The 14,407-nt window shown below is 37.4% G+C and overlaps 1 protein-coding gene across 1 annotated transcript; it reads right to left on the reverse strand.

The window, feature by feature from the left end:
- Nucleotides 1-2,428: 2,428 nt before the first annotated feature.
- Nucleotides 2,429-3,490, reverse strand: LOC133129248 (4-galactosyl-N-acetylglucosaminide 3-alpha-L-fucosyltransferase 9-like). The gene has a single exon (XM_061243207.1). It carries the CDS (start codon nt 3,488-3,490, stop codon nt 2,429-2,431), a length of 1,062 nt encoding a protein of 353 aa, XP_061099191.1.
- Nucleotides 3,491-14,407: the final 10,917 nt, after the last annotated feature.

Genomic DNA, 14,407 nt, shown 5'->3' on the forward strand with positions numbered 1-14,407 from the left:
ATCAAGACTCCCATTTCCAGATGCATGAGTAAGGTAACTATCTTTGCTCTCCATTAATGCAAGTTAAAAACCAACACCCTATACCAGGGGTCGGCAACCCTGGTCCTGGAGAGCCGCAGGGTGTGCTGGTTTTTGTTTTCGCCTTAATACCAGTAACCGATTCTTACCCAAGAAACCAGGTGAGGCGAGTTAACTGTGTAATCGACTGCTTTAATTAATCAATTAAGTGCAGATTAACAACAAAAGCCAGCACACCCTGTGGCTCTCCAGGAGCAGGGTTGCCGACCCCTGCCCTATACAAACTGTATAAATATGACCAGTGCTATACTATAAAAACATAATTTTAGTGTATCTATTGTGTACACTGCATGTACATGTAAAAAGTAATCTATACATATACACTCTAACATATGTATTCATCAACTCAACATACTTTTCTGCACCTTAGGAATGAATTTACACGGTACATCAAGTATAACCTATTGAACCTGCTCCACTTTTCATTCACAGTCCTGCAATCAAGAACTTACTCCAAGTCTACATTAATTAAATTTGATCACATCTTTTTAAACTTGCCACGCCTAAAATAAAAAAAATCCTGGACTTAGAGGTGCCCCCCTCTTAATTTGCCAAAATACATAAAAACGTAGTATGGTTCCATTACCTCTGTCCTGTAAATTCTGTCTGAATCATTACATATCACCAGATCACCAGATAAAATCAATTGCCCTCTTGTAGGCTGACTGACAAACTGTGTAAAAAAAAAAAGGTTATTTATAACATCCTATACAAATTCCTCTTCACTTTTTTCCCTGTCCGGTCACCAAATTCCAATTCATATTTGGGTAATTGAAGTCTCCCATGATAATAGCTTGTTTTATATTTTTAATAAGCATTGTTTATTTTTAAAGACTATATGCATCTCTGTCAAGGGTCCAAATTTCTGTTTAATCTGTGACTGGTAAACTTCTATCATATCAAATTAAACCTTAAAGTTCAATATTGTTGGTGTTTGATTATGTGGCTTTTGACTGTCATTCCAACTAGGTTTTTTTGTCTGTTTTCTTTGATGTCCGTGTGACTTTCAGAAAGCCACTTGAGTTTAATTACTACTTTGTTAGCATAGCAAAACACTAAATTTTCTGATTTATAATGTTAAGGTCTCACAAAATAATGGACAGGTGTAACCATTACTAACAGTGAGGTGCATGTGCCGTTTGAGTTTATACTGTATGTCATCCAGTGGGGTAGGCAAATTGGTAAGAACAAGTGTGGTATTCTTTTGTTCGTATGTTCAACTGGCATAAATAAATACACTCATATCGATAGAAGTCAATAGAATCTCTATTCAAGATCTAGTATTAAACATGCACACACAAATAATATCCTGTGACTATTGTAGCCTGACATGCAAATATGAAATGCTTTTAATGTAAAATATTTATTTGAATATTCTTGGGGAAAAGGGAAGGATCAAGACTCCCATTTCCAGATGCATGAGTAAGGTAACTATCTTTGCTCTCCATTAATGCAAGTTAAAAACCAACACCCTATACCAGGGGTCGGCAACCCTGGTCCTGGAGAGCCGCAGGGTGTGCTGGTTTTTGTTTTCGCCTTAATACCAGTAACCGATTCTTACCCAAGAAACCAGGTGAGGCGAGTTAACTGTGTAATCGACTGCTTTAATTAATCAATTAAGTGCAGATTAACAACAAAAGCCAGCACACCCTGTGGCTCTCCAGGAGCAGGGTTGCCGACCCCTGCCCTATACAAACTGTATAAATATGACCAGTGCTATACTATAAAAACATAATTTTAGTGTATCTATTGTGTACACTGCATGTACATGCTCTGACATGAATGAGTACCGTTTCACATTTATTCACATTTTTTAATTTAAGTCTTCAACCATGTGTGAGCAGTAAATCCCCCCCCCCCGGGGGGGAAAAGCGGAAAGGGTTAATGGAACATTGCAGTGATGTATGAGTGGAAGTGATTTGAATTTCTGGCCTAAGGTCAAATTCTCAGAGAAAAGAAGATTATACTGTGCAGGTAAGAGGACCAATGGGAAGAGGTGTAGGTGGAAGGACTAAAACATGGTTAACATAGCTATCTTCCAATTACAGCTGTGACAACAAAATTTAATGTAGAATGATGAACAAACATCTGGAATATGGAATACATTGGATAAGCCAATCAACTGAAAACATGCTCAAGATTGTACACCAGCAAGAGTCAAAGGGTTGAAATTGCTAAATTTTGAGTCTACCAGTTATATTATGCTCAGAAGATCACAGGATAAAGAAAATACATTTTGCAATCTAAAATGATGAAAAAACAAGTTAAGGAGGTCCTTAAGTCCACGCTCAAAGGGCGGCACCTGTGGATAACGGTTTTCATAATCAAATTCCACATATTATGTTTTTTATCATTCCCAGTACCATGTGTCAAGGTTGTTTGCAGCCTTGTGTTCCATATAGTGTGTCCGAATATAATTACAGGTCAGACATGCGCCTCTGATGAATAAGGACGTCAGCTTTGCTTCTAAGTGTCTACGCCAGTAGAAGTATCGTTGGTACATGTCTTCATTCTTGTCTAAGAACAGGATGTGTTCAGCCAGCTCTTTGGGTGAAAAAAAATCTTCTACATGTATGAAGGCATCACCTGGGACAAATTTCTCATAGTTCTGTCTCGATGGCCCAAGAACAATTGGCACTGTGCCAACAGACAGTGGGTTATACAGTTTTTCAGTGATGTAGTCTTTGTGGATTGAGTTCTCGAATGAAAGATAGAATTTACAGCTGCCAATTGTGGCATCAAAGTCTTGGCTGCTGACTGGTTTCCCAAAGGCCTTTCCATAGACATCTATATTGATGTATTGCTTCAACACATTGTAGTATGCCACTCTGATCTGACTTGAGTTCCAGTTGCTCACAATCCAGCACACTAACTTGTTTTTGCTTGGTATTTTGAAGTTATTCCCCTCAGCTTGAACAATTGTCCCATAATGCAATGGAATATCAGCATCACGCCTGTAATTCAAAGTCACATTAAATAAGCCTTTGAGATTGCTTTCCTTTTTTGAATTTGTGGGCGATTCCAAGTTCATCCACACCCATTTTTGGAATGGTGGGCGTTGTGAATTTGGCATGTTGGATAAATCCAAGTGAATGTCTCTGTGATGGAAGATAACCCCATCTGACTTGCTGTACATGTTTCGATCTGCTGTTAGGTAACAGCCATCAATGTTAAACAGGGCACTACAGGAGCTGAGAGCAAAGGCATTGCCAAAAGGCCACATCCAGATTAGTATAATAGTCTGGCTATGTTCCTTCACCATTGGTGCGGGTTCTTCAAATCTCAGTTGACTTACCAGCCAGGTAGCGGGCATCTTGTAAAGAATTGTCAGAAATAAAATCCCTAAACCACCCAGTATGACAATTGGCATTACAAAAGGACGTAATGTCCCTTGGAAAGATGCAGTTGGCATAATGTACCCTGTGAATAAAAATAAGCAAATGCAAATTAAAGACTTGTATTGTGCAATAGACAAAGCAACATGACTCATGTCATAATATATTTGAATATGAAAAATTCACATTTACATGAACCAACATCAATGGCACCTGCATACCAGAAAATGCTTTGGAAGGGTGACATGAAGACAGCCCTTACTGACCACAATAAACAAAATCAAGCATCTTAAGTTTGCTAAACCTCATTGGAATTATGACTGGAAAAGAGTCAAGGTTTTTGTGATAAGGTTGGAGAACAAATTTGGAGGTACAAATTTTGCATGATTGTTACCTGATTTTTATATGCTAGTGAAACAGGAAGTGACGGAATGACACAATATAAGTAATTTAGACAGATTCTCAATGAAAGTAAAATTGTATTTCTAATATCAATTTGATTTTATTTCCAATAATTTTGACACCCGTGGTTTTCAGAAAATAGATTACTAAATAAAAAACATTGAAACATGAATAAATGTATGGAAATAAAATAATATAGTTTCCTGTATGTTTGAACATAAAATATAGATAATTCATGTTGTTTATTATTAAGGGTGCCTGTGTTTTTTTTTGTTTTGTTTTTTGTTTTCTCAATTGTGCATACATTCACAGTGGTCTATTTTTTATTTTATTTTATTTATTTAACCTTTATTTAACCAGGTTAGTCTCATTGAGATTAAGAGAACTCTTTTCCAAAAGAGACCTGAAAATTTAAAAATGACTAACAAATACACAAACAAACAAAGAAACAAAAATTTACCGAAGAAGTATGATATAAATCTACCGCAAATGTCACAAGGCAGGCTATTTCTATTGACCCTCTAAAAGTGTGACACTCCTCTCCTAAGCCACGACCTCGCTCTCCTCCTCAAGGAACCTGGAGCAGAAAACAAAATAATTCATACAAAAACAAACAAAAATACTCATGGTAATTTGAACATAAGCAAAACATTATATGGACTATTATACATCACTGTATCACACAGACACTTTCTGTAGGCAAACTATTATAGCCCCCTCCATAACACCAAATAGATGGGTTTCCCCATTTCCAGAGCGCGGGACACCCCTCTACATCTACTTTATTGGTACAGTCGCCTCTGTTTCAAAGTGCAGTGGGCACTTTGCTGTAAGTAAGTGTACAGGCCATTTACTGTAAAAAAAAGAATACACTGCTTTACTTTTGTGACTTGTCTTATTCGTTTGGCGAAAATGTTTGCTGGCATCTTTACTTTTAAAACTATCGCATTTTCCCAACCCAGGAGACTGCGTTCACCAGACCCTTCTGGTAGCAACGGCTTGGCTAAAACTAATTAAACACTAAATAAACAAAATAAAATTGGAGGCACACAAAGACTGTTAATGGGAAAAAAAATCTATCACATATGGTGGCAGCTGCAGACTGTTAAAAAAAAAAAAGTACTGTAGATATAAACCAGAGTAGACTACATGCCCATTGCTCCCCCTTTCACACAAACAAATGGCAAAGTACAAATACGCAACATTACAGTTTTTTTACAATCACTTTGACACTAATTTCAATTTTCTAAACTGTTGACACAAAACTCAAAACTCAAATCAAAATTCAATTAATTTTATCATTAGCCTTCCTTTGTAATTTTTTGGTCGGATGTGAAATACAGTCAGGTCCAGAATTATTGGCACCCTTGATGAAAATGAGCAAAAAAAGCTGTATAAAGTAAACACAGATAATGAGCTATATTTTATGTCCAAACATATGGGAAAACTATATACTTTTATCCTAATACAATTATTCTATTTTTTTTAGAATATTATAGAAATAGGCTCAGTGCCTTTATCCTTGCCTGGGGAGGCTGCACCAAGTATTAAAAACAGGGGTGCCAGTAATTGTGAAACCTTTTTTTTTGGAAAGAAATTTATAATTTTAAAAATGTGTCATTTTGGTCGATTCCATTGAATCATTAAGTGTAAATTAAGTAAAATATTTTCCACATGTTTGAAAATTACAATATATCTGAGTAATGGTATTATTTGTTTTCTCTTTTTTTGCAAATTTTCATCAAGGGTGCCAATAATTGCAATTTGGCATCACCATCCTTTGTCACAGGGGTTTTCAACCTTTTTTAACATGCACGATTGAACTGGTGGTCAAATGACTGATGATTGATTTTACATAGTGGTAAGAGCAGGAGTAAGTATGTGTAGTCACCTGCAACAACATAGCGACAACATGGAGCAGTCAGATGATCCATGTTAGAACAGAGATCAAGCACTGAGAGGAGGAGGAAGGTGGTCAATAGAATGGCCGACGACAAGTACTCCTTCACTGCAAATCAGGTTCCCACTTTATACCTATAATTTTGTTTTACAATTGTTAAAAATTCACTTTTTCAAAACTTCATACAACTCTCTGCACCAACATGCAGCTTGTCAGTTCATTTCATTCACAAAAATGGATCAAAACTACCAAACCACTGCGATGTCTCAAAGGAAAAGCACCAGCACTAGAATTTTTTTGTCATAGAACAATAATTTTTAACACTAACAACCAGTGGCATAACAGTCGATGCACTATTTTCAGTTAGTGATTTTCTAATTGGACTGTAGAAATGTATAGTTTTTGGTGGTTCAGCCTGATTTTTTGTAAAAGCAATGAAGAAATCATTTAGTTTCGTCCACATACAGTGCTCTTGTGCCAAATGTAAAAGGTTCTAAAAAGTATCAAAAAATGCTTGTTTGCAATTGTAAAAAAAAACCCTGAAACAACCCACAGTATGTTATAATTATATATATTTCTTACAGTATTCAGATTTTTTTTCAAAGATTCCACTCTCTTCTACTGTTTCCACTATTCCCTTTGTTTAGAACCGCAAAAAGACCATATTATGAAACATGTATCAAGTATTTTTTCATGCTACAGTAAAGTATTGTAAAACAACTAAACAGTGAAGCTATAGGTATCTTTTGTGTGGCCGATCAAAACAAATGTTCCTATAGTATTTCATGACAAAATGAGGAATTTGAACCAATGAGTGTGGAATTCATTTCTTCACAGATATGAATGCACAATGTGAACGGGCTGTGTTACAAGTGCTTACCATTTTGAGTGTTGTGTCTAAGGTTTTGTAAATTGAGCACAAGCTTGTGAGATTAGGGTCGAAGTGATTGTAAACAACTGTAAATACTATTTAAAACATCATGTTAAAACTAATTCATTTGAATCCATATTGCACAATTTAAGTTGTCCACAGTATTTTCTGAAGGCTAGTTCTGCTTTCTGAGCTGACTAAAGCTGTTCCTGTTCAATGTTACATACAGCTGACCTAATTAGGCTACCCAAAGCATGTTTTTTTAACATTGTGTTGATTTGTCTCAAACATTGAAATTAGGGATGACATAGGTACGTATAAAAAGTGCTCTAATTATTGCATGGTGAAATTAAAATGTATAAAACCTTAATAAACGATCTGAGCCTGCACATTGACCACGTTTGAATTATTTCAAAAAGAGAAAAATTAAATATTAAATCAGAAAAAGGCAAGGGGATTCAAAACTTTTGACCGGCGGTGTAACTGTATTGCCTACAGATAGTTATAATGTTAAATAAAGATTCTAACATTGAAACTAAAAACTTCATACTGTGTGGTGTATTTGTGTTCTACCACTGCCACTCAAATTCAGCGCAGAAAGGTAAATCCAAACTTGATCATCGTCTTTCATCGGGTGAAAAAGTAGATTTGGTTGCATTGTTAATCACCATGGATATAAGAGTGTTTGCTACATATGTAAATGTAAAATGTTCACTGTGCCTTAAATAAATATCCAGTAACATTAATTTAAATTATGAACTGTGTGTGTGCGTGTGTGTTTTTGTCACAGAATTAGCTCACCAGAAGGCATTCTCTGATAATAATCTGTAGTCTCATGTAAACTATTGAACAAGGTAGACTGCAAGTACTGCAATTTAATGTTGTTCACAAGTTTAGTAAGTAATGTACAGTAAATACATGATTTCAAAGTATCAGATGTGAGCAAACCCAAAACACAGATTTTTAGACTGCAAACAGCCAGTTATTTATGTAAGCATATCCTTACTTGTCAGCACCCTTCAAATCAATCAATAATAATTGTGGCTATGGCAGATACATATTTTGGATTAATTTCAGGTATTCAATTACAGTTTTTCATGGTTTAAAAAAACGTACCTGTACCTGTATTGGTTGCAGCTCTGAACTGTTCAAGAAAGGGCATGTTCCATCTCACAGCATGCAGTATGACTTGTGACGCAATTTGATAAACCTTCCTAATGTGTAGCATTTCTCTTCCTCCAAACACGGCGAGTCGAGTTCTATTTTGGTCTCATCTGACCACATCACCTTCTCCCAAACCTCCTCTGGATCATCCAGGTGTTCTTTGGCAACCTTCAGACAGGCCTGTACATGTGCCTTCTTCAGCAGAGGAACCTTGCGCGCGCAGCAGGATTTTAATCCTTCACGGTGTAGTGTGTTACTGATGGTGCTTATTTTCTTGTAGCCCATCCCAGCCTTGTGCAGGTCTACAATTTTGTCCCTGATGTCCTTAGACAGCTCCTTTGTCTTGGCCATGGTGGAAACGTTGGAATCTGATTTATTGTGTGGACAGGTGTCTTTTATACAGCTACATAACGATGTAACGAGTTGACACAGGTGTTTTGGGTAATGAGTTGAGATTAGGAGTGCTTCTTTTTTTTTTAAAGATTTTTTTTGGGCCTTTTTGGACAGTATATAGTATAGAGAGACAGGAAGAACAGGAGCGAGAGAGAGGGGAAGACATGCAACAAATGTCAGACGGTCGGATTCGAACCGCCAACGTCGTGGCTCGCAATGAGCATGCGGTCAGCGCTCTACAGGCTGCGCCACCGAGACACCCTAGGAGTGCTTCTTAATGGAAAACTAACTGGTCTGTGGGAGCCAGAATTATTGCTGATTGGTAGGGGATCAAATACTTATTTCATGCAAAAATACGATAATAAATGTATAAAATTTATATGATGTTGTTATTGTGGATTATTTTGTGATATTCTGTCTCTCAATGTTAAAATGTACCTATGATTAAAATTCTACACAGTTCCATTCTTTGTAAGTGGGCAAACCTACAAAATCAGCAAGGGATCAAATAATTATAAGCAATATTTATCGAGTCCTAATGTAAATGTTGGCTCTGCCTCATATCATCCCCTATTGTAAAGCCTGCTGAAACAGGGAGTGGCTACAAAATGAAAAACGGCTCAACCTGTTGACCATGTCTGCATGCTTTTATGCGTTTAGTTGCTGCCACATGATTGGCTGATTAAATATTTGCATTAATAAGCAGGTCTACCTAATAAAGTCTATACACTTAGCATTGTATGTCAGGGCGTGGGTTTAGATTCCAGACATCAGGGGCATCAGAAAGATTACACATATCAGCTTAGTGCCTTTATATGAAAAGTCCTTTCCCTTTCTGCCATTTACAAAGCCCAAAAGTAAGTTCTCTGACAAAGTGAAAAAGTCTTGCAACAAGAGCAAGCTCAGCAAGTCTTTTTGAAACCATGAGCGATAGTGGATGGGTGTGCTCTGTGGGAGACGTTTGGCATGTAGCCCGTACTTGTATGACAAACTGATGGTAAGGCAAGGGACAGTCAGAATCACTCACCCAGGTTGGTTTTCCATTTTCTAGACAGTTATTAAACAGAATGATATGCATATGGATTTCATCTTAATGCCTGGAAAGTGATATCACTTGTAAAATAATGAAATATACCTTGAGCATGCACTGCAAAGAGTAGATGGTAATTGTTTCCCATGCAGCCTTAGGCCTTGTTCTCACCAGAACACATGCAGAATCCAAGTCAATTGGATATATACTGTAACAGAGTTGAACTTCAGGGATATCAATCTGTCCATTTAGGAAGCACAAGTGATTGTGAATCAATTTCAACTGCTTTGGAGCAAATGAAAGTGACAACAGGTGCAATGGAGATACAAAAGCAAGACAACCCCCAAAAAGGTAATGGTTTTCCATGTGGTGGCCACAGACAATTGCCCTCTCCTTATCCTTCCTGACTGATTCTTCTCTAGTTTTGTGTTCTGCTAGTGTCCTTGTCACTACTGGTAGCAAGAGGCGGTACCTGCAGCCCAATCAGGTTGCACAGGTAGTCCAGCTCCTCCAGGATGGCACATCCATACATGCAGTCGCAAGAAGGTTTGCTGTGCCTCCCAGCACAGTCTCAAGCATAAAAGCATGTGAAAAAATGTGATCCAAGTGCCTTTGACCGTGGAATGATTGTTGGTGCCAGGCAGGGTGGTATCTCAGAAACTTCTGATCAGCACCTCTCCCTGTCCCTCCCTACCTCCCTGTAAACCTTAATTGTTGTCTTTCTGTGATTTACTTGTGTATCTGCCAAATGCCATCAATGTAATGTAATGTAATAATGTAACAGTCTCTAGAGTTTGCAGAGAATGGTGTGATAAACAAAAACATCCAGTGAGCAGTAGTTCTACAGGCATAGATCATAGGAGAAGGGCCAGACTCATCGAAGCTGACAGCAACGCAAAGAACCATGCATTACAACAGTGGTATGAAGTGCATCTCTGAACACACAATGCTTTAAACCTCTAAGTGGATAGGCTACAGCAGACAGACTTAAGACTTCACCCCATCCACTCAGCCCCCTTGTGGTGAAGTCGTCAACTGTAAGGTGGGGCATGGGGTGTTAAGTCAAACACAGACACCAGGGTCCCTAAAAGCTGTTCACAAACAACCACTAAATCTGCACAGCAGACTAAAGGGACAGGGAAATTAAAAGATAAAGGGAGGAATAGCTACCCCACTGGGGAAATAACTACCCCACCGGGGAGAAACTTCTCACAAAGGGAAGGATAAAGAAGATGAATGGATCAACTGATCAAACCGGTACTGCACCGTAAGAGTCAACGTTTTAAATTATTGTTAAGTTCATATTTATATCATATAAAAAATCGTCCTTGATACAATTTCTCTATGTCATAAAATTATGCTCCAATATAAGAACAAAGATATACAATTCAGAATTTGTATGAATACATACATTGTTTTTGTTTTTGTTTTTAGCTCACTTTTATTCCACGTCTGGCATATAAAGCGCTCACTGAGTGTACAATGCTCCTAATTAGGTGCTTTCCTTCTCTTCCTGTCGAGGACCACAAATACATCCTTATGGGGAAATACAATGTGAAAATTTGAGTCAAATTCTGAAAATGCTTTAAAGAAATAAATACAATTGACCAGTCAGTGAATGTACCTGCATTCTTCCAACTCAAGAGGGCCAACTATTGCTGTGTGACCTCCTGTCAATGCCAGATTACATCACCAGTCCAGCTAGGTTACCATCCAGCCACCTTCATTTTTTTTTGTTTCACAAATGTATCCCTTAATGACTCTATGGCATGAACTTCATCCAGTTTCTGCTCCCAAAATAGAAGCAAAGCAATGACTAACAATTAAGGGTTCTGGTGGTTCAGTAATGGTGTGAGATATTTTCCTGGTCTTGTTGTACACTTACCCTTAGAAAACAAGATCAATGCCAATCTTAATTTATCAGTACAGAGTGTTTTTGAAGACTAAGACACAAATACTGAAATATCAACACAGACTCTAAATGTAAAAACATGTGTCATGATGACCTCCAAAATACACTGGAGGGCAGTCAAAGACAAGAAATCCAATTTCTGTTGTGGTTTGTTTCACAATATGATCCACAGAGGGTGCAATATCACAGTATTTTATTAATCCAAAAGCAATGCAGAGACAATAGATTTTTTTTATCAGAAAGCTAACAGTCAGTTACCTTCAGAAAAGGCAAATGTTATAACTTCATCAGTTATTGAGGAGTTCTGTGCCTGGGTGAGAAGAGAATGTCTATTACTAAAATTAAATTTTATGTTTTGTGAGTGTATCTTGCATTTGAACATTTTGCGGTCAAAGTCGGCTATTGGCAGCTTTTCTTTGGATTTTTGAGAAAGTCATCACAATAAAAATGAATGGTTGGACAAAAAAAAAAGACAAAAAAAACTTTAACCAGCAAGAATTTGGTGGAAAGTGTCAGTAAGAATCTAAGAACTGGTCAGTTACTAGATATTGAGCCCTTGAGCTACAGAATGACATTTTGGAGATATACAGGGGCAATCTTTGAAGTCATACTCAAAACTCATGTTACATAAACAGTACATTAGGGATGCAAGGGATGCAAGATAATAGGATTATAAAAAGGTATCCAAACATGTAGGATTGGGTGGATTAAATGCTGTACTGCATACATTTCAACTGAAATATGAAGTACCGTATTTCTTATTAAAATACGTAAATACGTTTTTTTTATCAGCTGGGTAACTGGCAGCAGAATTCCTCATGAAAAAGGCTTGCTCGACATATTCGTTCTTGACAGGAGCCATAAGTTGTCACTGACAAAGCCTCATTATGCGGTAGAAGCCAGCTGACATGTGTCTTGGTTATCTCATCATGGACATGCTATTTGCAAACTGTAGCCCCCCCCCTAGAAACAAAGCACAGCGCCCTCTCTTGCACCACTGCTATGACATAGTAGGGATTACAGAGACATGGCTTGTGGTGAATTTAATATAGAGGGGTATAAACTTATTAGGAAAGATAGATCCAGTAAAAGAGATGGGGGTGTGGCTCTCTATGTAAAAGAAAATCTTAATGTGCAAGAAACTGACCAGCTCATGCCTGCTATTTTGATTAAGCTCACAGGCGAACATGAAGGGCCGTAACATAGGGGTTTGTTACCGATCACCATTTTCAGACAGTATTGCAAATAAAATTATTTTTGAAAATATAAAACAAGCTTGTATGGGAGGTGTGACTCCAATTACAACAGTATTAATTGGGAATTGGTGACAGGACAAGGACAAAATGAGGAGGAATTTTAGATGTTATGAATGACCTTTTTGGCAATTCATAACCTTTTTGCCACAGTATCAGTCAGCGTACAAAATAAAAATCGCTACTTAAATAATTTCTTTAGTTACTAAATTAAGATATAGCATACTCAAACTCACTGGCAGAGCATGTCAGTTCTTTCCTAATTATTTATGTGTTCACTTTTGATTGACAGGCCAGGCCGCTCACTCCCAACATTAGCTAGTCATCATACGACTGTAATAATGGCAATCGAGTACAGCAATAGCAGTATTTTAAATATTGAGTCATATAAGTATAAGCCCATTGCTCCGAAATGAAGCTGATGCAATTGTTGCAGTGGGACCCGAAGTTATATCGTGCTGATCAACCAGTCAAGAATGCTATGTGTAACATTAGGCTAGCTAGCTAGCTATAGCATCAGCATTAGCATCGATAGCTAACTTGCGTTCCCTAGTAAGATCAGGCAAGATAGATATATAACGTTAGTGAAATATAAGACTACCCTCCGCTATACTCATCTAACTAACAAGGTTAGTATCTGGTGACTCAGTGTAGACTGTTGGCTTGATTTAATTAATATCAAAACATCATCTAGACCGAATGGATGCTTACCGGAACACTGAAAATAAAAACACCTAAAGAGAAGCAATATGTATTTGAGAATTTAGACTTGGGCCCACAACATAAATATTCATACTGGGTGAGTGTTTTTGAGTGTTTTGGTCACTGCACATTGGTCAATGCAAATTAGAAGCATTTGGGACGTCGCAATTTGGTCTCCACCAATACCAAATACTTCACCAGGTGGCAATGTCGAATTCATTACAATTGTATTGTATGAAATAATTTTTACATCAATGTGTAAGTATAAAGTAAGTTTTTGTTTTTTATGACATTCACTTGGATTCAATATTCTAATGCAGTTAATATTCCAAGTATAGTATATTCTCCATTCTAAGTAGGTCAGTGATTAATTTCCCCAGAGTAAGATTATTTTAATATGTTAATCATGCTAAGTTATGAGTATAGTGCTGCAAAGGTACAATCCCCTCCTAAAGTATTGGAACTGCAAGGTCAATTTGTTTTTGCTATACACTGAAGACAATTGAGTTTGAGATCAAAAGTTGCACATGATATAATAGATCCGAATTTCAGCTTTTATTTCCTGGTAATTTTATATAGATTTGTTAAACAATATATCACCTTTTTTTATCAGACTTTTTATCAGAAGTATCGGAACATGTGACTGACAGGTGTTTCTTGTTGCCCAGATGTGTCCAAAAGCTTTAATCCAGGACTTTAATCCAGGTCTAGGCCATTCGGAAACAATTTCTTTTGTGCCATTCATATGTGGACTTGCCTTGTGTGTTTTGGATTATTGTCTTGCTACATAAACCAAATACACTTTCAGATTCAGCTCATGGATAGATGGCAAGCCATTCACCTGAAGAATTGTATGCTACAGGGCAGAATTCATGGTTCCTTCAATAATGGTAAATCGTCCAGATCCCAGGGCAGCAAAGCAACCCTACACCATCACAATACCACCACCTTGCTGGCAAGAATGGAATTTTTTTTAAATTTGTTTGTAGAGGGTTGACACTTTGTGTGTTCAGAGATTACATTACATTACATTATTGGCATTTGGCAGACGCTCTTATCCAGAGCGACTGAGATGCGACAGAGATGCTGTAATGTGTGGTTATTTGCGTTACTGTCACCTTCCTGTCAGTGTTGACCAGTCTGGCCATTCTCCTTGGACTGTTCTCATTAAAAAGGTGTTTCTGTCTGCAGAACTGCTACTAACTTTCTTTTTTTTTGCACCAATATTTGCAGACTCTAGAGACTGGAAATTCCAGGAAATCAGCAGTTTCTGAGATACTCAAACCACACTGTCTGCCACCAACAATCATTCCAGGGTCAAAGTTACTTTTGCATTAATTACTTCTACATTAAATCCAGAGCGACGT

Source organism: Conger conger, chromosome 5 (assembly GCF_963514075.1).
Source record: "Conger conger chromosome 5, fConCon1.1, whole genome shotgun sequence".
NCBI lineage: Eukaryota > Metazoa > Chordata > Actinopteri > Anguilliformes > Congridae > Conger > Conger conger.

Excerpts from the sequence above, each read along its gene's own strand:
- LOC133129248 (XM_061243207.1), bottom strand. The coding sequence starts at position 3,490 with ATGCCAACTGCATCTTTCCAAGGGACATTACGTCCTTTTGTAATGCCA.